Raw genomic sequence first — 27,006 nt, 5'->3', positions numbered from 1 at the left:
CCTTACAAGTAAAATACATGTTTTTTTCCCCTACTTCCTCCAAATAGCGTATTCTAAGGCTGTTTCGAAACGCAGACGATTGAGAGGGAAGCTATCAAGCTCGGGGCTGGACGTGGCTGTTGTGAGAAACCCTTCCTAGAGATCTGAGCAGGCTCCCCAAAGTTCTCCAAACCTCTAGGAAAAAGGCTTTCACACACAACCGGTAAATAAAGGCATTTTCTTGAAGAGTCAACTCAAGAAAGGCAGCTTAGGTGTTTTTGTTTGTGGACGTGCGAAGCAGCTTGCTGGAGTCGACTCTCCAGCGACTCTTCCCGAGGTTCCGGATAAATTCGGCGCCTCCTTCTCGGCCTTAGCTCCGGGAGGGACAGTCGGCCCGACCGCTGGACCCGCCCAGGCTCTCGGGAGCACCTGAGACGCGAGCGGCCGTCGGCGGTAGAGGGGCGGGCCGAAAGCTTTCCTTCCCCTTGCCCCCATTCCCGGCAGCGGCCGCCGGGGCAGGCGGGATAGAGGATGATTGACCGAGCCGTTCAGTGGCTAGGAGACTGCCGAGGGAGGGACAAAGAGGGGACAACTGCGCTTTCCTCTCAAACTGGTTGGGTTGGGCCTCGGGAACAGCCTCCCCAAGGTCTATCGGCCTCCCTGAATGGGTTGTTATGGTAACAAATGACCGAACAGTCCCTTATGAACCGGCCAATGAGAGGCGCCGTCTTTTCTACCGTACCTCTGAGCTGTAGGTGTTGCGAAAGCCCGGGTAGGACTCCGAGAAGAAGGCGGTGCTAGGACGTCCTGCGGAAGGGCCGGGGGCGGGGCTTGTGACGTTGCCCGGCGAGCCAATCACGCCTGGTTTTACCAACGGCCCCGCCCTTTTACCGCACATTTCCCCTCCCCTAGCTCATTTCGCACGACGCAGCGGTTGGGAACACAGACATTTTTGGAGCTGGAGCCGCCACTGCCGCCGCCATTTTGTGTCTGTGGAGAAAGAAGCTTCTGTGGCGGCTGGAAGTGGACGGAGATCACCAGTGAGACGGCGGCGTTTCATACCCGAGGTTCCCCCTGTGTCGTCCCCCAACCCCCCTCCGCGGTCAGCATGTGGTGAAGCCGGAGCCGCGAGAGAGCTGGGGAGAGGAAGAGGAGTCGGAAGGGAGGCGGGGTGTCGAGAGCGGCTTCAGCTTCAGCTGCGGCGGACCTCGGAGGGGGGCCGCGGCGCAATGTCAGAGCAGACGCCGGCCGAGGCCGGTACTGCGGGGGCCCGGGAGGACGCCTGTCGGGATTATCAGTCATCACTCGAAGACCTGACCTTCAATAGCAAACCGCACATCAATATGCTGACCATTCTAGCCGAGGAGAACCTGCCCTTCGCCAAGGAGATCGTCTCTCTCATCGAGGCCCAAACCGCCAAGGTTTTTATACACCCCGCAGCCTCCTATTCTTCTAATACTCCCTGATTTTAGTGTCAGCCTCATCCCAGGTCTCGCTTCCATCCAAAGGGGGGACAGTGTTCCTCCTCTCCAACCCTCCCCTTCCAACTCAGGTTCGGTCTTTGGCCCAGGCGTCGAGCGTGGGCCTCTTGGGGGGAGGGAGTGGGGAGGATAAAGGGTGGAGTCCCACTTCCGCTTACCAGCTCCCTATTTAGGCCACCGCATTGTATGTCCCGACACACACGCTTTGAATAGAGCCCTTTGGGGAGGGGGAGACTTAAAGGCAGTTTGTGGTGTGGGGAAGTAAGAGTTAAAAGCATTTTAACCCCGTGGGAAGGTGGGGAGTGGTGGTTCTCCCCTGTGCCCCCTCCCCCGGTCCCCTTTTGAGTAATTGTGCTCTGTGGGTTGGAAGGAGGTGAAGGGGGACCTGGGAGCGAGCTGTTGGTCGGTGGGAATAGGGAATTGGCCCCGAGTGGAGCAGCCGCTTGTTAGGAGCCCAACATGGCGCCTGAAAAGCACATGATGCGAAAGGGAAGAGAGGAGAATCCATTCCCTGCCAGCCAGGCAGCTGCTCACACCCGTCAGCCCCATTTTGGGGTGGGGGCGGCTAGATAGAACTTTTAGTCTCCTGTCGGAGGGTTTAATTTGCCCCAAAATACGGGAAATTGGGGTTGAGGGTGGGGTTTGGGTGGGGGAGGAGATCTTATCCAACCTGTAGGTGGAGAACTGGCCCACTGGGTAACAAGTACTTGTAGGTTTTTTTTTTTGAAAAGTTGAGTCCCTCCTCCTCTTCCTTTTCTCTTTTTTTCCTCCCTTCCCTGATAGTGAAGACGTGCTTTTCTTCTCCCCTTGACAGAAGTGGTCCTCTGCCACCCTATGTTTCCCTGTAGTCCTCCTCTTCTGTGGATTCATGTGGGAGCGATATGTCATTTAAGTAAAGTTACTGTTAAACTTAGTTATCTTAATGAGTTTTAATAGCTTCCCAGTACTACGTTTTAAGTTATTTTTCAAGCTTGTACTTATGGTTTAGTTTTTTCTAGTGTTAGTGATCGAAATTATCAGGATGAGCCTCCTTTTAGCAGAGTGAACCCCTTTTAAAAGGCCACTTTAACAACAACCACCAATATATTGTTTAGAGGCGGTTTCTGTCTAGTGTAAAACTGAGTGGTCTGACTCTAATAAATGGTTTTGAAATGTGTGACTGGTATTATAAAATTTGTGAATAAAACATATAAAATATGTATTTGTCTTTTTTATTTACCTTTGTAAGGTGTAGAATCTGTTTCCAAGACTTATTTTTATCTACGTGGTTGTGTGTTTTAAACAAAAGTCTTTAAGTGACTTGGGTTCATTCTTCTTTAGGTTCCATCCACTCTTTTGGGTAAATCTGTTCACAAGATACACGGTTTCAGGTAGACCTTTCATACCTTAATTTAAAGAGGACAAAAAGTAAGGTTTTTTTTTTCTTTTAAAGGGCCCAACAAGTTAGTCATGCTCAGTCTGACAGCTAAAATACAAGTCTTCATTCATCTTTTCCTGTGAATGTCTGTTTGAAACAGTTGTTCTTTTTTAAAAGTGAGATTTAAAAAGGAAGCATTCCTCATACTCGACATCCTTTTTATTGATACCACAAACATGTTGGACATGAGAACTTAGTTTTTGCCTTATTGAAGGCTTAACTTGACATTGAATGCCTTTTAAAAAACAACTGCACTTGCGTTTAAAAAAAATAACTGATTTTTAAAATCTAATTATCTAGTGTTTTGGGGATTACTAATATTCCACAGAGCCTAATATTTAGCAGCTCAGGTTGTCACTCAAAGAACAGTTTCCTTGCTGGTTTTTAATGGATCCAGAAGACCTTTGAGAAGTGGAAACTAAATGCTGAATATAGTGACCACATTAAAATTTGTGTTTGTGTATGGCTACACAGAGTGGTGAAAATAGACGGACTATTTGCTGATAAAAGACCGCTGAAATTTTTTTGGCACACGGTTCCTGGTTATTTTTGTAAATCCAGATTGAGGGAAAGGTGTAAAAGTCACTTGGGGGGAGTATCTTATTCCGGGTTGGGGTTGAGGGTGAGGGGAGGGATTTTTCTGTCATTTGGTAGCAAACTGGCTTGATTTTGTGTTTTTGGAGGTGAATGTTTGTGTCCTTATCTGGCATCTCAGCATTACTAAACGTAAGGATTCACACCTAAATTGACTCCTCCCGTGAGGCAGTAGTAGTGAAAAAATATTACATATAAGGATTCACTTGTACAATAAAAAATTAGCCTACTGAATAGATTTTGGTTTTAAAGAAAGCCTGTTTATCTTCGTAAGTACAACAGTGACTAAAATGGTGTAAAACACGACATGGTAAGATGAAGACACAGCAATAAAGCATTTGACATGTTGGTACTTAATAGTTTACCCACATGCAGTGGCCTTGTGAACCCTTTGTTAGGTAGTACCGTAAAAGACATTTTTCATACCAAGTTATTCAGAGGTTTCCTTAGCCAACTTTGGTTGTAAGGGTCTTATCAGAAGCAAGAGCACTTCCACACACTTGTATGGGCAATTGGTTTTGTGAAATATGATGGCATTGTGTACTGCAGAACTGTGAGCCTACCCTAGCTACAGGTAGCTATGGGTAGGTTGTTCAGGGTTAAGATTCCTATACACATGGGATGGGTAAATGGGTTTTTTTTTTTTTTTTGTTTAAATCATGGGTGCTCCTGTGGAGTCAGAGTTAACACTTAGTTTGTATGGTGTGTCTTAATGCTCCTCGACAAGTCTGTGAACCTGCTGATGCTTTCTGGAATCTTGCTGTGCCTTCTAAAAGCCAGTGATGGGTAGGCATTGCCGTTGAACTGGGCAACATTGCTTTGCTTTGGAAAGGGCCACCTGTATCAGCGTCACCACACTGCCTCTGCACAAATTTAGAACCTCTGGTTTGTGCATGTCAGAGGAAAAATATTACGACGGAGAGTCCGCGCTGTGAAGAAAATCTTCAGGACAAATCCTGGTTTCCAGATTCAAGTTCAACCTGGTTTAACATGACTCAGCGGCTGCTCCATCCGGTTTTTCTTGTATCAGTGACAACTTGCACCTTCCTGTGTGTTCATGTGCAAGTTTAAAAGTGTTTTTTTTTTGCCATTAACTTCATATGTGAAGTGTACTTAATTTCTTTGTTCATTGGATTATAGAGAAGTAATCCTAATGATTTTACAGGTAAAAAAAGCTTCATAGATTTTAACATATAAAATATGCCTGTGGAAATTAGGGTTTCTGCCAGAAGTCTGAAAACTTAACGTCGTTGAGTCCTAGGTACACCATTATAAATTGATGTGAGTCACAAAGTTTACACTTGGATAACAGAAAATAATCCTCCCTCCCCCCCCTTTTTGGTCACTTAAAACACAGGTCTTTTTACCATATGAATCTGAAATTCCATTGTGTATTGAGTGTGTGTACTGGAGATTATGGTTTTTCTATCTGGTAATTCTGAGCTTATTTTGTATGCTCAACCAAAGATCATTGTAAGAGATGAGAATTTGAACACAAGTTTCATAAAGGTTAATACTCAAAAGTATTTAATATCAACAGAAATAGAGGTCTGTATTGTAGATTTAAAAACTCACTTTAAGAAGTAATTCTTTGGTGGCAATTCATTATACTAAACTTCTCAGTTTCTTTTTATTACTTCAGGCTCCTTCCTCAGAGAAGCTTCCCGTTATGTACCTTATGGATTCTATCGTGAAAAACGTTGGAAGAGAGTATCTCACTGCCTTTACTAAAAATCTAGTTGCAACATTTATTTGTGTGTTTGAAAAGGTATATATACATTTAGAAACATTTGAATTTTTAAAAAATGTTCCTGATTAAATAAATATTTGTCTTTGTGTTGGGTTTTCTTGGGTGGTGAAATGTTTTATTTTCTTGGACATTTGTCAAATACCATGCTAAAGTTAGTGTTTTATGTTAAATTTTTAGAGCAGATTCTAGAGGTTTTACATTATCCATTCAAGAATAGATGGATTTGTGTTTAGAATTTTTTGCTTTTTTGAATTGAGTTTGTTAATTTGATTCACGATCTGTTCATCACTTAGAATATGGGCAAAAAGACCTGAAGCTATCAAGAGTACTTCTGATTTCATTGTTTAGGTTTTTGGTGCTAGGCTGTTGATTATTCCTATCTAGAAAATAAGCATAATCCCTCAGTGTGTCTCAATTTGTGATTGATGTGTGAGACTTTTGTTGTGACTTTTTTTTTTCCTGGAAATATTTCCTCTTTTGTTACTTTGTTCAAGTATTTATTTTTTATGTGAATGTTCTAGGTATGTGTGAATGGTCGACCAGTTAATTGCTTTAGGTTATTTTGGAAACACCACCCCTCCTCCCTTAGTGTTTAGAAGAAAGTCTTGTTAGTTTCTGTACCTAGAGATTGTAAATTCCTTCTGTAACATTGTATCTGGTAGTTTGGTTAATACAGTATTATGTTGAAGAGGAGGGATTTGCGAAAGTAATTGTCTTCCTGTCAGGCTTTATCTTTCACACTAGGTATAAGTGTGAAAGATATTTATAAGTTATTTAGATTTAAAGATTGTTTCCTAACGAAAATTGGTGGTAGTTCTTATATTTTGGTAGATGCACTTGGGTCTGGAGAAATCTTATAGTTGTCAGACTTGGAGGATTGGGATTACTTTGAAAGAACTATTCAGTATCAGGTTTTACTTGTTTGTTAAACAGAAAATGTTTAGTTGCTACTTGAGTAATTTTTTTTCCTTTAAGTTCTTGGAGAAAAGAAATACTGCTAAGTAAGTATATGCAGATGAAATTTGGAAAGCTGTATTTCACATTGTATTCAGGAACTTGTTAATTAATAGTGTACTGTAGACTTTTGTTACATACTGCTTACTTGAGTCTAGTCTGAGAAGCAAGTTTTGTATTATAGAAGTTGGGGAGCTAAAACCACCTTTTGGTTTCAGTTTCAGTATGTTCAAATTCAGGTGGGTGTTTGGTAAAATACCTTTACTAAATCTAACTGGGCCTTAACACTATAGTTGATGAAAATGACCTTGTAGTAAATATAATTATTATATAAAGACTCAAATATAGTCAAGGCTTTATTATTCTAGAGTTGAAAGTCTAATTTAGTTTTCCCAAGTACTAGGTTTCTCTGATGGCCGATTTAAAAAATATTGTTGTTGTTCTGCCTATCACAAGCTTGAGCAGATATTTAAAATGAAAGCTCATCAGTGGGTAAGATTTTGTGTATTTCTGTTATTAAGGTGCCTTCCATACCCCAAACAGCTTGTTCCTAGGTACCAACCGTATTGTATTGCAGAAGATTGGTTAGTAAGATAGTTTTGTCTTAATTTTAACTTTGTACTACCATGTAATTAATTTTGAAAATTTAAGCCATCAGATAAACTATTTTCTAGTTGTTTTATGTTTTTGTCCAGAGTAAGAGTAGAATTAGGAATACTATATCAAGCCCTAAAATTTGGAAACATTTTGTACTTTTAAAAATACAAAAACTTGCCTAGTTTGCTTTCGTGAAGGCTAGGTCATAATAACTTTAATTTTCTAATTTTTTTTGAGGGAGAAATTTATTAACTATGTTTGCAAACCAAATATACCTTAAATAAATTATTACTGTTGTATTATTTACGAATGAGCAGTATGTGTGCTATAGTGAAGTAGAAAGAGATTTATGTGGCTTTATACTTAATAATGCAAAACATTCTATAGTAACTTAACAAGCCATAGAATTGTTTTGTTGTTCTAGGTGGATGAAAATACTAGAAAAAGTTTATTTAAATTACGTTCCACATGGGATGAGATATTCCCTTTGAAGAAACTTTATGCCCTGGATGTCAGAGTCAATTCGTTAGATCCTGCTTGGCCTATTAAACCTCTACCCCCTAATGTGAATACATCTAGCATCCATGTGAATCCTAAATTTTTAAATAAATCGGTAAGTTTTAATATGAGTGATACATAACTAATACTTCTAACTATCAAATTTTGATTTCTCTAAAATTTCTTGCCAGAAGGAAATATCAAGAAGCCCCTGTATGGAATCAGTTAAAAAAATTTTTTTCCCCCTCAGGTTCATAGTGCATTTAAAATATATCTGCCTTGTTTGTACTTAGGGTTTTTAAATTCCTGGAAAGTTTTCTGTGTGCTTTTAAACATGATTGGCCATTGAAGATTATGGATCTTATGTACTGAGAGATAAACTGATAATTTTTAGTTCCCCCTTAGCTTCTTTTTTAGCTATGATATATATTTTTTAACAAATTATTTTTTCTTATAGCCTGAAGAGCCTTCAACACCTGGCACAGTGGTCAGTTCCCCTAGCATCTCCACTCCTCCAATTGTTCCTGATATACAAAAGAATCTTACCCAAGAACAACTAATAAGGCAGCAGTTACTGGCAAAACAAAAACAGTTGTTAGAACTTCAGCAGAAAAAGCTGGAGCTTGAGCTAGAGCAAGCTAAGGCACAACTGGTAAGTAGTGGAGATTTGGCATTTTAAATATTTTAAACCTGTCTTCCAAAAGAGAAGTAATTATTTTATATTTGAATTGTATTAACATGTTACTCTTATTAATACTGTATTCTTTTTCCACTTTTATTTTTGCAAATTGATGTATGTATTAGACCAAAATTTTGTATCCTTATTGTAAAACTCACTTGAATATAAACTGTGTACTATTTTCTTTCAAATACTTTTCTATTAGATTGCTATCATAAAATGTCACCTTAGTTTTTTAAAATAATTATATCACGTGGACTTAATATCAATCCCAAGATGGTAGGTGTGTGGTGGCCAATGTTTTTGCATAATCTTTAATGTTTTATCAGCTTATGCTTTATGAGTGGAAATCAGATTCTTAGAAGCCTTTGGAAGAAAAGCTATCACAAAATTAAGGAGGCCGGGAAGATTATATATTTCTATGCATGATTGACCTTACACTAAGTTATTTTACTTAGCACTTGAACTTATTTGAGAGTGAGGAGGTACAGGAAGGCAGAATTTTATAAGTTCATTATCAGTGCTGCTTTGGAAGGAACTCAATTTTATGACATAGAATTTAGATGGAATGACTCTTTGACTCCTGTGCAGCTGGAGTGCAGTGATTTATTTAGCAGTTTTTTAGTAGCAGTCCGGCTCAGATTCCTGAATAATTAGGAAGAGGGAAGATTTTTTTTTCATTCTACCTAGAGATTATATTATAAAACCCCAAAGTAAAGGACTAGTAACAGGCCAGATAAATACACAAACTTTCTCTTCTTTTCATTTTAATGTGGACTTAAACACTAGAAGTATACAGTGTTAAGACAGTCTTGAATAAATGAATTTATTGAATAAAGCATTATATTCTTTAGTTTTCAATTTCTAGGCAAATAATCTGCATGTTGTATAGTATTAATATGAACATTTATTTTGTATTTCAGGCAGTTTCTCTTAGTGTTCAGCAGGAGACATCCAACTTGGGTGCTGGATCTGCACCATCCAAATTACACGTGTCACAAATTCCCCCCATGGCAGTTAAAGCTCCCCATCAGGTTTCTGTGCAACCTGAGAAAAGCCGTCCAGGTCCATCCTTACAAATTCAGGATTTGAAAGGAACTAACAGGGATCCCCGTCTTAATAGGATGAGTCAACATTCTTCTCATGGAAAAGATCAGAGTCACAGGAAAGAATTCCTAGTGAACACATTGAACCAATCTGATATTAAGACAAGTAAAACTATACCCTCTGAAAAACTGAATTCATCCAAGCAAGAAAAAAGTAAATCAGGTGAAAAAATAACCAAGAAAGAACTTGACCAGTTAGATTCTAAATCTAAATCTAAGTCTAAATCACCATCACCTTTGAAAAACAAATTATCCCACACAAAAGACTTGAAAAATCAAGAATCTGAAAGTGCAAGGGTGTCTGATATGAGTAAGAGAGATCCAAGATTAAAAAAACATCTTCAGGATAAGACTGATAGCAAAGATGATGATGTGAAAGAGAAGAGAAAAACTGCAGAAAAGAAGGATAAAGATGAGCACATGAAATCATCTGAACACAGACTGGTTGGAAGTAGAAATAAAATCATAAATGGCATTGTACAAAAACAGGATACAATAACGGAAGAATCAGAAAAACAGGGGACAAAACCAGGGAGATCAAGTACCAGAAAGCGATCAAGATCTCGATCACCGAAGTCTCGGTCACCAATTATACATTCTCCAAAGAGAAGAGATAGGCGGTCACCCAAAAGAAGGCAAAGGAGTATGTCTCCAACCTCGACACCCAAAGCTGGAAAGATTCGCCAATCAGGAGTTAAGCAATCACATATGGAGGAGTTTACGCCACCTTCCAGGGAAGAAAGAAATGCTAAGAGAAGTACTAAACAGGATGTTCGAGATCCAAGGCGAATAAAAAAGACTGAAGAGGAACGACCACAGGAAACTGCAAATCAGCATTCTACAAAGTCAGGCACTGAACCAAAGGAGAATATAGAAAATTGGCAAAGTTCCAAGTCTACCAAAAGATGGAAATCTGGTTGGGAAGAAAATAAAAGGTAGGATGTTAACATTTTTAGTCAAGTAGAATAATATGTACATTTTAAAATATGGTATTAATTTAAAAATTGGATAATGTTTAGCAGGTGTTAGAATTAGTGCTTTGTTTTTCCATTTAATTCTTAATAACCCTATGGGTTAAATACCATTATTATTCCTATTTTACAGATAAGAAAATTGAAGTTTAGAAGGTTAATCTATCTAAGGCTGCAGATCTAGGACTTGCAAGAATCAGAATTAATATCTGATTTTCCTGACTTCAAATTTTGTGCTCTTAATCAATTAATTAACTTTTATGGTTACATATATTCGTTTGAACCAGATCCTTTGAAAAGGATCCTTAAATATGGTCCTGAGTATTTAAAAAATTTTTAGGAAGTAACGTACTGCTTTTATGGTTTCAGCTTACAACAGGGTGATGAACATAGTAAATCTCCTCATCTAAGGCACAGGGAGAGTTGGTCAAGCACTAAAGGGATCTTGTCACCTCGAGCCCCAAAGCAGCAGCATCGATTAAGTGTAGATGCCAATCTTCAGATTCCTAAAGAGTTAACTCTTGCAAGCAAAAGAGAATTACTGCAAAAGGTAGTTACTATGATCCCATGTGGTCATTGTTCTCCTTTGTTTAAGTTTTTTTTGTACGTACTTTGTGTATTTAAAATATTTGATTTCCTTTTATCACCCTTATGCAGACGAGTGAACGTTTAGCATCTGGTGAAATTACACAGGATGAGTTCCTTGTTGTTGTGCATCAAATTCGACAGCTATTTCAGTATCAAGAAGGTAAACATAGATGCAATGTACGGGATAGTCCTACAGAAGAAAATAAAGGTGGATTAAAAAAGAAACCTCTCTTATCTGATGCTGAATTAACCTACTATGAACATAAAGCAAAACTGAAAAGGACACAGGTTCAGCATTCATTTCCAAGACTTGATCTCTTAGATCCTGATATTTTTGACTACCCTTTGACTGATGCCTTGTTGTCTGGAATAGAATGTGAGCCATCCAAAACTAAACATGCAAGTAGGAATAGTGGAGCACAGTTTGACAGAAAAGAACAATTTAGTGAAAGAGCAAGACGTCTTTCTCCTATATCTGGGAGTCGTACTTATGCTGAGAATCTTTCACCCCATGAGGGCCGGAGAAGACATGACGAGCAAGTCTCTGCTAAAGGTAGAAAAAGTTAAATCAGATTATGCCTATTGAATCACACAGCAGTGAAGGGAAAATGAACAAGCTAAGTGGGGATGGATTTTTGTGACTGTTTGGACTACCAGGTGTTTTTTGTTTGTTTTGTTTCTTTTTTTTCCCCTCGAAGGGAAGGGAGCTAATACTTATAAAGCCAACTGTGGTCAGGTACTTTACTAGGTTCTTTATGTATGTAATCTGATTTAATCCTCACAACAACCCAATGAATATATATTATCCCCATTTTACAGGTAGGAAACAAGACCAGAGAGGTTGAATAACTTGCTCTCAAAGTCAAATAATTAGTAAGTTGACAGAATGGGGATTTTTTACCCAGGCTTGTCTGTCTCTAGAGGGCATCCTCTTATCTGCTACTTGATGCTGTCTCTTGCCTCCCCTCTAATAAAGTGAGATAGTTATAGATATGTTTTTGGATATACATTTACATGAATTTAGAAAGATGATTTTAAGATAATTTGATATAAATTCAGATGCAGGGAAAATAATTTCTTTTTTCTTTTTAAAAGGTGTACGAGAAGAGCAGAGATCGCCATTCAATGATCGTTTTCCACTTAAGCGACCTAGGTATGAAGATTCAGATAAACCATTTGTAGATAGCCCAGCATCGAGATTCGCCGGCCTTGATACAAATCAGCGACTTACAGCTTTAGCTGAAGACAGACCATTATTTGATGGACCTAGTAGGCCATCAGTAACGAGAGATGGCCCAACCAAGATGATTTTTGAAGGACCTAATAAATTAAGCCCTAGAATTGATGGACCTCCTGCACCAGGTTCTCTTCGGTTTGATGGGTCACCAGGACAAATGGGGGGAGGTGGCCCTTTGAGATTTGAAGGACCACAAGGTCAGCTAGGAGGTGGGTGTCCTTTGAGATTTGAAGGTCCTCCAGGACCAGTAGGGACACCTCTGCGGTTTGAGGGGCCAATTGGTCAAGCAGGAGGAGGTGGTTTTCGGTTTGAAGGTTCCCCTGGTCTGAGGTTTGAGGGATCTGCAGGTGGTTTGCGATTTGAAGGACCAGGGGGCCAGCCTGTGGGTGGTCTCAGGTTTGAGGGACATCGGGGTCAACCTGTGGGTGGTATAAGGTTTGAGGGACCTCATGGTCAGCCTGTGGGTGGACTTAGATTTGATAATCCTCGAGGTCAGCCTGTAGGTGGACTTAGATTTGAGGGGGGTCATGGCCCATCAGGGGCTGCAATTAGGTTTGATGGACCTCATGGTCAGCCAGCAGGTGGGATCAGATTTGAGGGCCCTTTGCTACAGCAGGGAGTTGGAATGAGGTTTGAGGGCCCCCACGGTCAGTCAGTAGCTGGTCTGAGGTTTGAAGGGCAACATAATCAACTCGGTGGGAACCTTAGGTTTGAGGGTCCACACGGTCAACCAGGGGTTGGGATCAGGTTTGAAGGACCTTTAGTCCAACAAGGAGGTGGAATGAGGTTTGAGGGTCCTTCCGTACCAGGAGGTGGCCTGAGAATTGAAGGGCCTCTGGGTCAAGGTGGTCCGAGATTTGAAGGTTGTCATGCTTTAAGGTTTGATGGACAGCCAGGTCAGCCATCACTCTTGCCAAGATTTGATGGATTACATGGTCAGCCAGGTCCTAGATTTGAACGAACTGGTCAGCCAGGCCCACAGAGATTTGATGGACCGCCTGGACAACAGGTTCAACCAAGATTTGATGGTGTACCTCAAAGATTTGATGGTCCACAACACCAGCAAGCATCAAGGTTTGATATTCCTCTTGGTCTTCAAGGCACACGATTTGACAATCATCCTTCACAAAGGCTTGAATCAGTATCTTTCAATCAAACTGGTCCATATAATGATCCACCTGGCAGTGCTTTTAATGCCCCATCCCAAGGACTGCAGTTCCAAAGACATGAACAAATATTTGATTCACCTCAAGGACCAAATTTTAATGGACCACATGGCCCTGGAAACCAGAATTTCTCGAATCCCCTTAACAGAGCTTCTGGACACTACTTTGATGAAAAGAATCTTCAGAGTTCTCAATTTGGAAACTTTGGCAATTTACCTGCTCCAATAACAGTAGGAAATATTCAGGCATCTCAACAGGTAAGCCTGTTGTAGTCACTCTAAAACTATGTTGTATGCAGATATGAACCATTTTTAATGTTTCTAGGGCTTGAGGAAGGTTTTCAGGACATAGTTCATTCTATAGATTGGAAAGTTTTTAATGTACTCCAAAACTGCCCATGCTAGGGAAATGGGATGAGAGTCTTTTGGGGCTGAAATTTATAATTTAAATCCAAAATTGATCTTAGCTCTTCCAGGATCTAGAGAAATCTCATTCTCAATCTCTCTCTCTGTCACACACACACACACAGTTTTTATTTTTAATAGACTTTATTTAGATTTTAGAGTAGTTTCAGGTTCACAGCAAAATTGAGATTTGAGGTACAGAGATTTCCCATATACCCCTTGCCTTTACACATACGTAGGCTCCCATTGTTTTTTATTTCGGGCTTCAAAGCTAGTAAAATGTTACACACTTGTGAATGTGTTTCATAGACCTCTGCTACATTGTAGAACTGTTGAGCCCTGATAATCTTTACGTAACCTAAGAGCTAATTTTTTAGACTTGACTTTGATTAAGAACTTCCTTAGACTGAGTTAAACAAACAAATAAGAAAATCAAATTGCCCATGCTTTACAGTCTGTAATTCTTTTTCTCTCTCCCTATTTTTTACTAGCTTTCCAGTCATTCTAGTCAAATACAGTTGTTTAATATTAGTGTGAACACAGCAAACTTATGACTTACCTCCCAAATGTATTCATTATATCACCTAAATATGTACAGTTACCTGTTTGTATTCTTTTGCACGAGTTCTGCATACATTTTAAAATGCATATTGAAGTAATTTGCTTACAGTTTGTGATTAATTCAGTTGCTATTTAATGACTATTTTTGCTTGCCTGCTGAAATTCTCTTGGGGTAAATTTACTTTTTTTCCATGTGGTAGAACTTTCTTACTAGGAAAAATTCACTAGTAATATTGCATGGAAGAAAATACAAAACAAGAAGAAAGATTTTAGAAGCACGTTATAAGAATTATTGATAGAAAGCTGTCTTCTGTTCATATCCAATGGTTTCAAAAAACAATTGGCCTGCCTAGTTAGAGTTACTCTGTTGTATGTTCTTAAAAGAAATGATACTCTTATTGACAGATACTCTAGAATGGGACTTGACTTAGTCTTGTTCCTACATTATACAAAATTGGGGTTTTTATTATGTATACATACCATCAAAAGTTCACATGGATACTGAACAGGCTTATAAATGGATATTTGTTTACATAGCAGCAACGTGTAGAAGTCCTACCTCACTATGGGCTATGAATATAGTATTTGTATGCCTGTATAGTACTTGTTTCATGACTTTATTTTTTAACATTCCCTTGATGTTTTTTACAATCAACTTTGTAACCCAAAGTATGATGTCCAAGCAGGATGATCACAAAGGAGTTCAGATTGCTAATTAAACCATACTTTTGATATCTGGAAAGGAGTCAGGTCAGGAGTTCTGGCCTCAGCTTTGCTGCTAACTAGCCATTGTGATGGTGTATAGGTCACATCTTTGGATGTCACTTCTATTTGTAAAATAAGGGAAAGCACCAGCAAGGTAAAGTGATTTGTATAAGGTCACACAGCTAGTTCTTGGCTACGTTATATTTGCATGGTATCTTAAAACTTTTCAAAGATGCGGCCCATCCATTCTGAGTTCCTTATAATTTTATGAAACAGATAAGGGGAGATGTTATTGTTCCTTTTTGTGGAAAGCTAGAAGTGAAGTGACCCAGTTGAATTACACTTGTAAATCTTTATTATCCAAGAAACCAGACCTTGCATATCTAAATATTTTTATGTGATTAGAATGTTAAAGTTTTACTTAAAATATAAATATGTTCTCAAAACCAAGGTTTCTTTTAAAGGTTCTGACTGGTGTTGCTCAGCCAGTGGCATTTGGCCAAGGACAACAATTTTTACCAGTTCATCCACAGAATCCTGGAGCATTTGTTCAGAATCCTTCAGGTATGTACTTTCTGAACTTTGTGTTTTTCAAAAGACAAATAATGTTTTGTTGCATAGCTACCTTGTCAATTTTAGAAAATGACAATTTTGAGAAGGGATATGCAATTTAGAGAAATTTACTCAGGCTGGATGTTTTGTTCCCTTTCTGAGTCTGTTTACATTGTTGATGTGTATTCACACTGACCCTGTTTACAACTAGAGATGGTTAGCTAGGACTTGTAGACCATAAAAAAAGGGAAGGAAACCTCTTGGGTGGAAGCAGGAGGGTAGGGTAGGAGTGTGACGTTTGTTTTGAGGTAAAATGAAATAAATGCCAAACCTCAGAAATCTCAGTTATTTGATAGTTTGAGTTTTTGTTTTGTGCATATGTGTGTGATGATCCAGTAAACATTGAGTACTGGGAACATCGCCTTATAAAGTTGATTCATTCATATGTTTTTATGGGCACTCAAATAATAGTACACAACATATGAAAGGAGAAGTAGAAAAAAACTTCTGTGATTCCCTAACCAGGTCCCCTGATAAGTGTCTTTGTTACTAAGGGGTGAGGCATAACAGTATTGTTATGGATACAATAACAATATTGGATATGAGGGCTTTAAAAATGAATTTCACTTTAAATATGTGAAAAAATGGGAAGTATATAAATTATGGTGATTTATAAAATAACTGCAAAGTTAATGTATTGAGAACCAGCCCAATCAAATTGTTGTGGTACTTGCTTTATTTCTGAATTGTTAAAACCAGCCATCTTCAAAAACATGGTCTAGCATGGCACTATTCAGTTTACATATTAAGGGATTTTTCTAAAACTTCTGAAATAATTAGGAAAGTCCTAGCCGAGCTTTAGTTTATGCATTGGTTTTTATACTGTGTCATCACAAGAAATTCATTCAGTTAATTTGAAAACTTTTTGTTTTTAGTGTCTAGATTGACAGTTAGTATTAATTAATATATATTTTTAATGTTTTTTGTTGTCACTGTAATGAAAAGGGAAGGAAAGCATTTGGGATCTAAAATCAGAAGACCAGGGTTAGAATCTCCACTCTGCTACTTTATAGGTGGGCATGGTATAAGCAGTTATCGTCTCTGAGGTTTACTTTCTGACTCTGTAGACAGGATATGATAAAGGTCAGTATTTGCCTAGGAAATTTTTTATTTTTAAGAAAATCAAATGAGATAGTCTAGTTGGCCCTGTGTACTGTTGGATTGGCATCCACGGATTCAACCAACCTTGGATCAAAAGGCCTATGATGGTTGTATCTGTACTGAGCATGTAGACATTTTTTATCATTATTCTCTAAACAATATAGTATAGCAACTATTTACATTGTATTAGGTGTTATAAGTAATCTGGAGATGATTTAAAGTATATGGAAGGATATGTGTAGGTTATGTGCAAATACTACACCATTTTATAGAAGGGACTTGGCCATCTGTGGATTTTGGTTATCTTCAGGGTCCTGGAACCCATCCCCCATGGATACCAATGGACGACTGTATATACAAAAATATTTTCTAACTTCTAAAGTGCTATATTATTGCATTTTCCTTTAGAACTCAGATTTTCTTGTTGAGTAGAGGATTTTGTTGTATTGGGGTTGGTGAGATAGTGTGCAAAATTTTCTTTTTTGTGTGAGATAATATACAAAAACTGCACATTTTGTTTTTGCGTTTACAACCTTGGGGTGTATGTGCATATATGCAGGGCATAGCAGTGTCACAGAGGATATCACATCTTATTCCCCTGGGTTGGAGGCATTGAATGTGATGTTAGGTATGCCTTCCTTCTTTAACTTTCTACTTACTCTTTTTTTTTTTTTTTTTTTTTTTGCTGAGGAAGATTAGCCCTGAGCTAACAACTGTGGCCAATCTTCCTCTTTTTTTTCTTGAGGAAGATTAGCCCTGAGCTAACATCTGTGCCACTCTTCCTCCACTTTATGTATGGGGTGCTGCCGCAGCATTGCTGACAACTAGTGTAGGTCTGTGCTCGAGATCCAAACCCGGGCTGCTGAAGTGGAGTGTGCCAAACTTAACCACTATGCCATGGGGCCGGCCCCAAGTTCTCCTTATTCTTAAAGAGTTGTGAAAAGTATTTGATGTTCTCTATTCAGCTTCTCTCAAGGTTTCTTCTTTAAGTTGAAAGTGAAAACACCCCTTTCCTAGTATCCTGATCATTTGCTGTATGTTAGTCATTGTGCCAAGATGAATTTAATAAGGTTCAATCTTCTAAGAGCTTTATAGCGTGTAGTAGGGTCTATTGACTTTTTTTTCAATTTTATTTTTTGAGGAAGATTCTCCCTGAGCTAACATCTGTGCCCATCTTCCTCCACTTTATATGTGGGATGCCTGCCACAGCATGGCTGGACAGCCGGTGCTTAGATGTGCACCTGGGATCAGAACCACTGAACCCTGGGCCACCAAAGTGGAATGTGTGAACTTAACCTCTGTGCCACTGGGCTGGCCCCTGACTTCTTTTTCTTTTTTTTTTTAACAAATACTGTATATAGTGCCAAACACCTCCATGCCTTACAAATATTAATTCATTAAATTGTGATAACCTTAGGTAGGAACAGTTATTACCCTTTTACAGGTTAAGGAAACTGGGGCATGGATAAGCAACTTGATCAGGTCACACAACTAGAAACTTGAATTTCTAGTTACAATCCCAGGAGTCTGGATCCATAGTTCATGTTCTTGACAACTAAACTTGGCTGCCCAACACACATGTGAATGGCTAGTTATGACTCTTAGACATATAAATAGCTAAATCTATTGAAAAGTAAATGTTAAACTAGTGTGTGGAATGCTATTGTAATTGACCAACTGTTGAGGTTGATTTATTCATTCATGTATTCAGACATTTCACTTCAACATAATATTAATTAGCTATTGTGTACAAAGCACTGTGTATAGAGTATTATGCAGTGATCAAGGGCAGGGATTATGTGTACTGTGGATGCAAACTGAATTTCTGCTATTAAGAGGACTTTTTAGTGGTTCAGAACTCTTTTCTAGAGGTGTAGTGAGATGCATAATAGTGACATGCAAATACATTAAAACATGTTCAGTTAAAGAGTTGTAATTATTAGAATAGTGCTTAGCAAAATATATAATTGGATTGATTCCCCACCAATGAGCTTAAGGAGAAGATTATTATCCTTATCCTCATTTATTCAAATTATTGAAGCTTTAGTAAGCCTAACACCTGTTCAGCAACAGCCTGAACTCCTTTGCAAGGGCAGTAATTCCACCAAGGTCAGAGGGGCAGGTATACTCCGCCACATGGCTCATCTCCCTGCATTAGCTTCCCTGGGTAGTCATGGGGGCGAGGGAGAGGCAGGAGTACTTCTACTTAGGCTTTGAGTATTTTTTCCCCTAGAAATCTCTGGTAAGAGATGGTACTCTACTTCATCTATACAAAACTACTTTTCCCAATATGCTTTGAAGATCAGGAATAGAAAATTAGAAAGTTGGACCTAGAGGTGGTGCTGCATTGCATAGAAGAGAGCATGAGGCTTTCTGTTCTCTATTCTTTTCTTTAGCCTGGATTTAATTAGGCAAAAGTAGGTAATGCTGGTTTTCTTAGATAATACATATGTCCTTATAAAGTGTCGGTGTTTTCAGTGTTAGTTTTCAGTATTTGTCCTAGAATATACTTTTAAGAGGTGGTGATTTGCTTACCTAAATGAAAAGTTTCATTTTAGGAGCTTTCGAGATAATTACACTCATCCTTAACAAGATTTTGTCCAATTTGTTGATAGGACATCGTAAGAAAACTTTGAAAAATGCTTAGGGTAATTTGCATCTTTAAGTTCTACTTTCATTTTAAGAATGTTATTTTTTTAAAGGAGCCCTTCCTAAGGCATATCCTGATAATCATCTCAGTCAGGTGGATGTAAACGAATTATTTTCAAAACTGCTAAAAACAGGAATTCTCAAATTGTCGCAGCCTGATTCAGCTACAACGCGTAAGTATGGTTCTATACTTCATCTACACAAAGCTTCATTAAGTTATAAAGATGTGTGATATGATATAATGATGTAAGTTATGATAAAAGTTCTTACAATAATTGAATTCTTAGGTATAGTTTTTGCTTTTTGAATATCAAATATAATTGGTTTATAATGAAATTCTTTTTAAATTTTCTAAGATGGAACTATTATCTTTATAGCAGACACTGTTTGAATTAACTAACATTCCTGCAAATATTATGTGCAGAATGTTTACTAGTTCTATGTTAATTTAGCCTTTTAAAAATAGTTTCAATATTAATGAAATACAATTTGAAGATTGACTTTTAAGAGATCAGACCAATATTACTTATCAAAATAATTATGTTAGGTTCCTTGGCCAGTAAATGTATGATCAGAAACACTGAATAGACAAGATGGGGTTCTCTATATGCTATATATGCACTATAGTGTTCCCCTCTAAAGAATACATGGAGAATGGTATTGAGAAATTTGTATGTTTCTTTTCAATTGAAGAAGTAAATGAAGTTGCTGCTCAGCCTCCCCCTGAAGAGGAGGAAGATCAAAATGAAGATCAAGATGTTCCAGATCTTACCAATTTTACAATTGAAGAATTGAAACAGTACGTAATCTAATCTTCTTTCTAATTTTTTAAGATAAAAGGGACAATGACTTTAATAACAGTGGGCATTATTACTAGTGCTGTTCCTTTTACTCCTTACTGTTTTAAAATTTAGGAAGCCTGATTTCTTTTTTTTTTAATGTAGTGAAATATATATAACATAACATAAACTTTAGGAAGCTTATTTTTAAATCCCCTTTTAAAATATCTCTGCTGCACAAGTATTTAGGCCAAAAGACCACCCCCAAATTTCTGTTTTTTTTATATCTGCGTTGGTACAGCAAATATAGGGAGTTTAAATATTAGGTATTGATAATCACTCTTGTCTTAATTTTTATCTTCATTTTCTCTTAATCATCATTTTTCCTGTTTGATATTCTTAGGCTTTTGAAGTTTAAGAAAATGAGATTTTTGTAGTCTAGTATTTAAAATTTTTAAAAAGAAATGTTTTCATTTTATAAGTAATGCATGTTCATTGTGAAAAATTAGTAAATACAAATAAAATCAAAATAAAATTACCTACAGTTCCCACCTTACTGATAACCACTCTTAACATTTGGTGCCTATCTTACGATAATTTTCTATTGCCTATATTACTTACATAAAAAAAAATCGATGCTGCTTTATGGATTCATTATATCCTTATGAGTACTTCGTAAAAAAATAGAACAGCTAATGGGTTTCACCCTTCTAAAATCAATTCTTCTTTTCAAAGTAATACTATCACATAGTTAAAGCTCTATACTGAAAGTCTTATAATACAGGGTTTATAATAAAAGATGGCATCCTTTTCTCCTAGTACTACTCTTCACTCAGAGGCAACCATTTTTTAACTCTTTTAACTATGGTTCCTGGCATTTACTTCTCTATTAAAAGATACATAATTTTCTGATTTATCGTATTTCTTGATTTATCACATTTAGACGATCTCTTTAACTTCCTGACAGTGAAGATTTAGCTAGCTTTTTTTTACTATTCTGCCAACTCTCCCCCATACAGTCATAAAAGCAGTTTTCATTAAATCATTATTCAGTATTAATGTTATGACTCTAAATATTTCTTTTATTTGCTGGTGTACAAGGTACTAGTGTACTGTGCTTTGCTTTAGTCTACTATTAAAAAAATCTTTTTAGGAGTTAATAATTACCCTGTTTGTTCATGTACTTGGTCTCTATACCTACTTCTTTCCAAATAGGGAGCCTAGAATTTTAAAAACCGATTATTGCTGACGTCAGTTTCCGATTAGTCTTCTAAGTTTTCTTTTTAGTTACCTAGACTATTATGATTTCTTCTGTACTTCTTTCACTGTCTTTTAGACCAGGTGGGGCAGTTGAGTTATTCAGAACTCCAAAGATCTGGAGAGGTGAAATCTAATTGTTCTGTCATATCCACCTGCCATGTCCATCTTGATATTGACACTAATCTAAGAACAGGCAAACTATTGCCTTATTAATTAGCAGATGATCATTCCATTTTTAGCTAGAAGGAAATAAGTACCTGGGTCAGGCCTGTCAATAAGAGGATAGACTCCATCTTCTAAAATTCACTGAAGTTAAGGTAAAGAGAATAACATTGATCTTTGGTTATTAACTGTTTCAGCCAACTTTTGGCTGAAAGATTATTTTGTCACATAATAATGGCTTTACCATTATTAAAATATGGAAAACTGAAATATTTATAAATGCCTTTTTTTTAAAGGCCATTAAGCCACATTATTAAAACTAAGGATTATTTCTGTGTTTTTCAAAATAGACGTTACGATAGTGTTATAAATCGACTGTACACTGGTATTCAGTGTTACTCTTGTGGAATGAGGTTTACAACATCACAGACAGATGTATACGCAGATCACTTGGACTGGCATTATCGGCAAAATAGAACTGAAAAAGATGTTAGCAGAAAAGTCACTCATAGACGTTGGTACTACAGTTTAACAGTAAGTAATCCATATGCCTCCGAACTATGTTCTAGCTTTTAAATTAGATCATTCTAAAAGTGTATTGTTTAAATAATTGCTGAGAGCTAACTTGTGAATTTTCTGAATAAAATTGACCCCTCAAACATAAAAGGTTTTTTAAATAAAAGAAATTCGAAGAGTATGTATTTGCTTTTTGTTGAGATCAGAGTGGGACAGAAGTTTCTTCTATGTGTAAAATTCCAAGTTTCTGTGACTGATTTTTTATTTGTAAAAAAATTATACATGGAATTTATCAGGTAATGGAAAATTAACCTTAAGATCTTAATTGTTTGGTGTCTATTATGGGGTTCAAAGAGAAGGTATAATTTTAAATAATCCATATTAAAGCATATTGTAGAAGAATGTACCCTTATCTTTAAATGGCATTATATTGAAGATATGCAATAGAAGTTAAGAAATGAAAATATTCTTCCTAAATCAACTCCTTTTAAGGACTGGATAGAATTTGAGGAAATAGCTGATCTGGAAGAACGTGCAAAGAGCCAGTTTTTTGAAAAGGTGCATGAAGAAGTCGTGCTCAAAACTCAGGAGGCTGCTAAAGAAAAGGAGTTCCAAAGTGTACCTGCTGGGCCAGCTGGAGCAGTTGAGGTAAGAGCATGTTAAATTTTCTACCTGTTCAAGTTCCTCACTTCCTTTAAGTAAATAATCATATCACTTTATTTACATCCTTCTTTTAGTGATTTTAAGATTTCTTGTAAGCTTTACTCTTCAATTTTACTCTTATGATCTGGCTTTGGGTTTCATAACCACTGTAGTTAGATAATATCAGTGACCAACAGCAGTGAAACGTTAACTATTTTTGCATGGAAGAATGCTAAATCCTTAGAACTTATTTTGTATCTATATTACATATTAAACATTATTTAAACTTTCAGAAAACTCTTAGATTCCTTCCTCTACTTAACAAAATGTTTATATATTTTTACTTAATGGGATTAGATGTGTTCTATTATATAAATTTCATTTATATGATTCTATTTTAGAGTTGTGAAATCTGTCAAGAACAATTTGAACAATACTGGGATGAGGAAGAGGAGGAATGGCATTTAAAAAATGCTATTAGAGTGGATGGAAAGGTAATTTTCAGTTCTTTATTAAGGAAGTGTTAAAATTAGTTTTTTTTGTGGGGATAAGAAAAATGTTAATTGTTTTTTGGTTTTAATAAAAAACAGCATTTCTAAGGTATTGGACTTTAGAGTCATAGAGTGAGTTGGAAGGGATCTTAGCAATCATCTAGTTCTGTACTCATTTTGTATGAGAGGTTGCATAAACCCAAGACTAGGTCTTTTGAATCTAGTCAGTCTTCTTTCTCCTAAAACCACACTATTTTGATTCTGAATTTATATTTCATCATCAAAATTGTTACTGTTTTGAAAAGATACCATGTTATCTACTTAAATGTATAAAGCAAATTTAAAGAGAAATGATGAAAATTTTCTTTTTACCCATTTTTACTACTAAATGATTTTTGTCGCTTTTCCAAAGATAGCTGTCTTCTGATTTAAATTAAAACAGAAAATCTTATCAGAATAGCCATTAGGAATGAAGATATATGTGAATACCTACTTACTATTCTTTTTCTTTTTGCTTCAGATTTATCATCCATCATGTTATGAAGATTATCAAAATGTAAGTTCTTTTTGGTTAGTGTTTCTTCTCATTTACATTAATGAATTCTCTTTTCAGTTTTTATTTTTGTTGACATTTGTATTAATAGAATACCAGATCTATGCAGAACTTAAAATCACATGCCTTCATATTAGTTTTTACATCAGAGAAATATCATTAACCTGATTGAGCTGTTTTTGTGTTTTTATGTAGCATTTAGATTGTTCACTAAATATTATTGTTAGATTGATAGCATCTGATTTAAATTTTGAAATTTCTGTATCACTTCTTGTATTCTGTTCACCTGAATCGTGATGTCTTTTACTAAAGCACTAGGCCTAGAGAAAATGTGAGGGAAACTGGAGAAGGATCATGATGAGAATAGGTTTCTAGAGTTATGGGTAGCATTTACTGCTTTTTTACATACTCTCTCAACCATGTAATAGGGAAATAATTTTTAAATGATCACACATACAATCTGAAAACGACATCAGTCTCTTGTTTTGAGTTCAAATTTTCATATGCATAGAGTGACCATTCTTTTAAACCAAACAATGGAACATACTGTTCCACTGTGTTCTAGAGGCAGTTTGGAAAATATATTTAGGTAGTCAAAAGACTGGACTTTCTAGGATGTTTTGATGGTTTGTGGGGATTTCCAAAAATCCTGTGAATGTGTGAAATTAGGAGTCACAAAAGTCCCAGGATATATGTAAGGGACTATCATCTATGTGGGGTTAAATATAGAAGCATGTCTAATCAACTTGTTTTGGCCTTACATTAGTTACTGTTTTTTTTTGTTTAGCTCATTGCTGAGTATGTGTTAAATGCTCAGTATACATTTTATTATTTGGCTGCCTCTATGGTATGTTTTGTGAGGAAGCAGGTATTTTAGTTACATTTGTTATATGTATGTTTCTTTGCCCAAACAAAGGTCTTATAGAACTAAATGTCATTTAATGTGATACTTTTGAACTTTAATCAATACTTATAGGGCTTTTCATTTTGTAGACGTCTTCATTTGATTGTACACCATCTCCCAGCAAGACACCAGTTGAAAACCCCTTGAACATTATGTTGAACATTGTCAAAAACGAATTGCAGGAACCCTGTGAAAGTTCCAAAGTTAAGGAAGAACAAATTGATACCCCACCAGCTTGTACAGAAGAAAGCATTGCAACACCCACTGAAATTAAAACAGAAAATGATACAGTTGAGTCAGTTTAAATAAAATGAGAAAGGTATGTTTTTCTTTTTTAAAAAAGCTGCTGTTGGATCTAGAAGGTGAAGAATTTTTTATGTATATATAGACATATATCTATATAAATTGTCTGGCTGAGGCAGGGCCTTCAGCTATCATTTGGTTAATAAATACATTTTAGTATTTGCATTTCCTACTGCCTGCACAGTTTCAGGTGCTTGTTGTGTGAAAGTTCTGTAGATGTGTGCAAATTTAACAAAATGAAATTGTATGTGTAAAAATGTACGATTTTCACTTGCAAAACTGTAAATTATAAATAAAAAATATTTTTGCTATCCATGGAGTGTAATATTTATGCACACCATCAAATAAAGACAGTGTTTCTGTACTTTTTATTGGGTGAAAATGGAATTAAACAGCAACCTCACATAAGATTTTTTTTCTAGTAGCTTCCCATGATCAAAGAAGCAAAGTCTGAAGTTTTATCCTTCAAAAGGGGGTTGTGAGAGCACTGCAGGACTTTTCTCAAATAGAAAAGCCAGATTTGAAAAATTTTTAAAAACAAAATAGAACATATTTGCATATATACATATATATATCTCCAGCTATAGAGAACCATCCTGATGTCCATTTTTGAAAAGTATCTAATGAAGCAACTTTTATTCTTGAACTTGGACACTGATGCCATCAAACAATTAATAAGTATATTTAAGTACTAAAGGTGATTTTTTTTAAATGACATTTTTCAAATTGTCAAACGATTTAATGCAGATGAACATATTTCTATTTTAAGTTACAGGGGAATCTGTAAGAATGTTCATTTGAAACATGGTTAACCTTTTTCCTTTGTTGGCTTTGACTGAATTAGATGGATACCATGAGATGTTAATATTCATACATGTAATAAATAGAATGATGAAGAAACTTCCAGTTTGTATCTGTTTATTTCTTGAATGGCTTTAGAATGTGACTCTCTTTTCTGTCTTTCATTACTGGTCTTTAAAACATGAATGTGGCACCTGCTATGTGCCAGGCACTCTGAGATGTAAGATTAATCTATTGGAGGAGACAGGCATATAAAACAACGTAAGTCAGTTTGTTGAGCACTTACTATGTGGTAAGCATTGGCAAACTTTTTACGTATATTTTCTCTGGTACTTACAAATAATCCTCCATAGTAGATGGTATCCCCAGTTTACAGACGAAATTGAATCACACACTGAAAAAGTTGTGGAACAAGAATGTGAACCTGGCTTTGCTTCATTCTATTCTATACTATTTCTGCAATTAAAAAAAATACCCTAAGATAAATGCTAGGATAAACAGGCATACCAAACTACCTCGAGGCGGGTTAAAGTAGACTTTATAGAGGTGGTGATATTTGAGTCTTGGAAGGTAACTAGGAGTGGAGTCCACATTGGTGAGAAGGGTATCTATGGAGAATGAACCGCAAATGTAAAGGCTTGAAAACACTTCATGTGTTTTCAAAATTAATTTTTATATGGTTAAGACTCAGTTTACTTTGACTAGGAAGTTATGAAGAGTCTTCTTGGTGATGCTAAAGAATTTGTATTACACTGATGACCATGGGAGCCACTAGAAATGTTAAACAGAAGTGACACCCTATCTGCATCTGAGGTTTTTTTTTCCTTAAAGAATCAACTGAATAGAGATTATGAAATTCAATAGAGAGGTCTAGTACGAAAACTGGTAAGTGTCCATGCAGTATGTAATAGTTGAACTTATGAATACATATGAACATGTCATGGAAGGAAGTGCTCGGGTCTGAATCCAAACGTGGAGGCAAAACTTCCTGTTATGCCTTTTTCTGGGGAGCCATCCATGGCTTTTATCAAACACTTAAGTATGTGACAAAGGGAGAGTGACACTCAAGCCTACAACATACCAAGAGTATCCATATAGAGGGAGAAGGTCAAGGACAAGTCCCTGGGGAACAAATATTTAAAGTCTGTAGGTGAGAAGGTGAGAAAGAAGCACTATTGAAGTTAAAATAGGAAAAAAAAAATGCGGAAAAAAGTGGTAAGATCGGAAATATTCCCTGAATATTTCCTAACTACTGACTGAAGAATAGTTGAGTGTGGGTGCCAAGGGCAATTGGAATGGGTCAGGTGGGTGAGAGGTGACAAACTAGTAAGTTACTCTAAGATTTAACTGGAAATTAAATTGTAGTTAGAATGAAACAAATAGAGATATCAGCATGTATGTTAAAAGCTCACTTAGAAAGCTGAAGATAGAGATGATTGATTGATCAGTGTCAGAGCTGGAAAGAGATCAACAGCAGAAGAGGAATTAGCTCTGGAATAGAAGAGGGACTACCTTACCTGAGATGGTCACAGGTATTTAGTTGAAA

General features: G+C 36.8%; 1 protein-coding gene across 4 annotated transcripts; it reads left to right on the top strand.

The window, feature by feature from the left end:
* Positions 1 to 898: 898 nt before the first annotated feature.
* PCF11 (PCF11 cleavage and polyadenylation factor subunit) lies at positions 899 to 25,559 on the top strand. Of its 4 annotated transcripts, none has more exons than XM_044752500.2 (16): positions 899 to 1,400; positions 5,114 to 5,239; positions 7,197 to 7,385; positions 7,728 to 7,922; positions 8,873 to 9,990; positions 10,396 to 10,576; positions 10,684 to 10,774; positions 11,710 to 13,274; positions 15,152 to 15,251; positions 19,103 to 19,222; positions 19,746 to 19,848; positions 21,601 to 21,784; positions 22,259 to 22,414; positions 22,810 to 22,902; positions 23,420 to 23,455; positions 24,446 to 25,559. In XM_044752500.2, exons 1-16 carry the CDS (start codon positions 1,209 to 1,211, stop codon positions 24,659 to 24,661), a joined length of 4,665 nt encoding a protein of 1,554 aa, XP_044608435.2. In that variant the 5' UTR covers positions 899 to 1,208; the 3' UTR covers positions 24,662 to 25,559. The 4 variants fall into 4 exon arrangements, with proteins under 4 accessions (XP_044608435.2, XP_014695755.3, XP_044608434.2 ...); XM_014840269.3 differs by having other exon boundaries at positions 19,743 to 19,848; XM_044752499.2 differs by having other exon boundaries at positions 10,684 to 11,167.
* The last annotated feature ends 1,447 nt before the right edge of the window (positions 25,560 to 27,006 follow it).

Source organism: Equus asinus, chromosome 20 (assembly GCF_041296235.1).
Source record: "Equus asinus isolate D_3611 breed Donkey chromosome 20, EquAss-T2T_v2, whole genome shotgun sequence".
Taxonomy (NCBI): Eukaryota; Metazoa; Chordata; class Mammalia; order Perissodactyla; family Equidae; genus Equus; species Equus asinus.
Note: the sequence above shows the minus strand (reverse complement) of the source record. Positions and strands in the feature narration are given on the sequence as shown.

Bases quoted from the DNA above. Each gene is read 5' to 3' on its own strand.
- PCF11 (XM_014840260.3), top strand. From the start codon at position 1,209: ATGTCAGAGCAGACGCCGGCCGAGGCCGGTACTGCGGGGGCCCGGGAG. The intron at 22,903-23,419 runs GTAATTTTCAGT...TTTTTGCTTCAG, and splicing joins CTATTAGAGTGGATGGAAAG to ATTTATCATCCATCATGTTA. The intron at 23,456-24,445 runs GTAAGTTCTTTT...TTCATTTTGTAG, and splicing joins GTTATGAAGATTATCAAAAT to ACGTCTTCATTTGATTGTAC.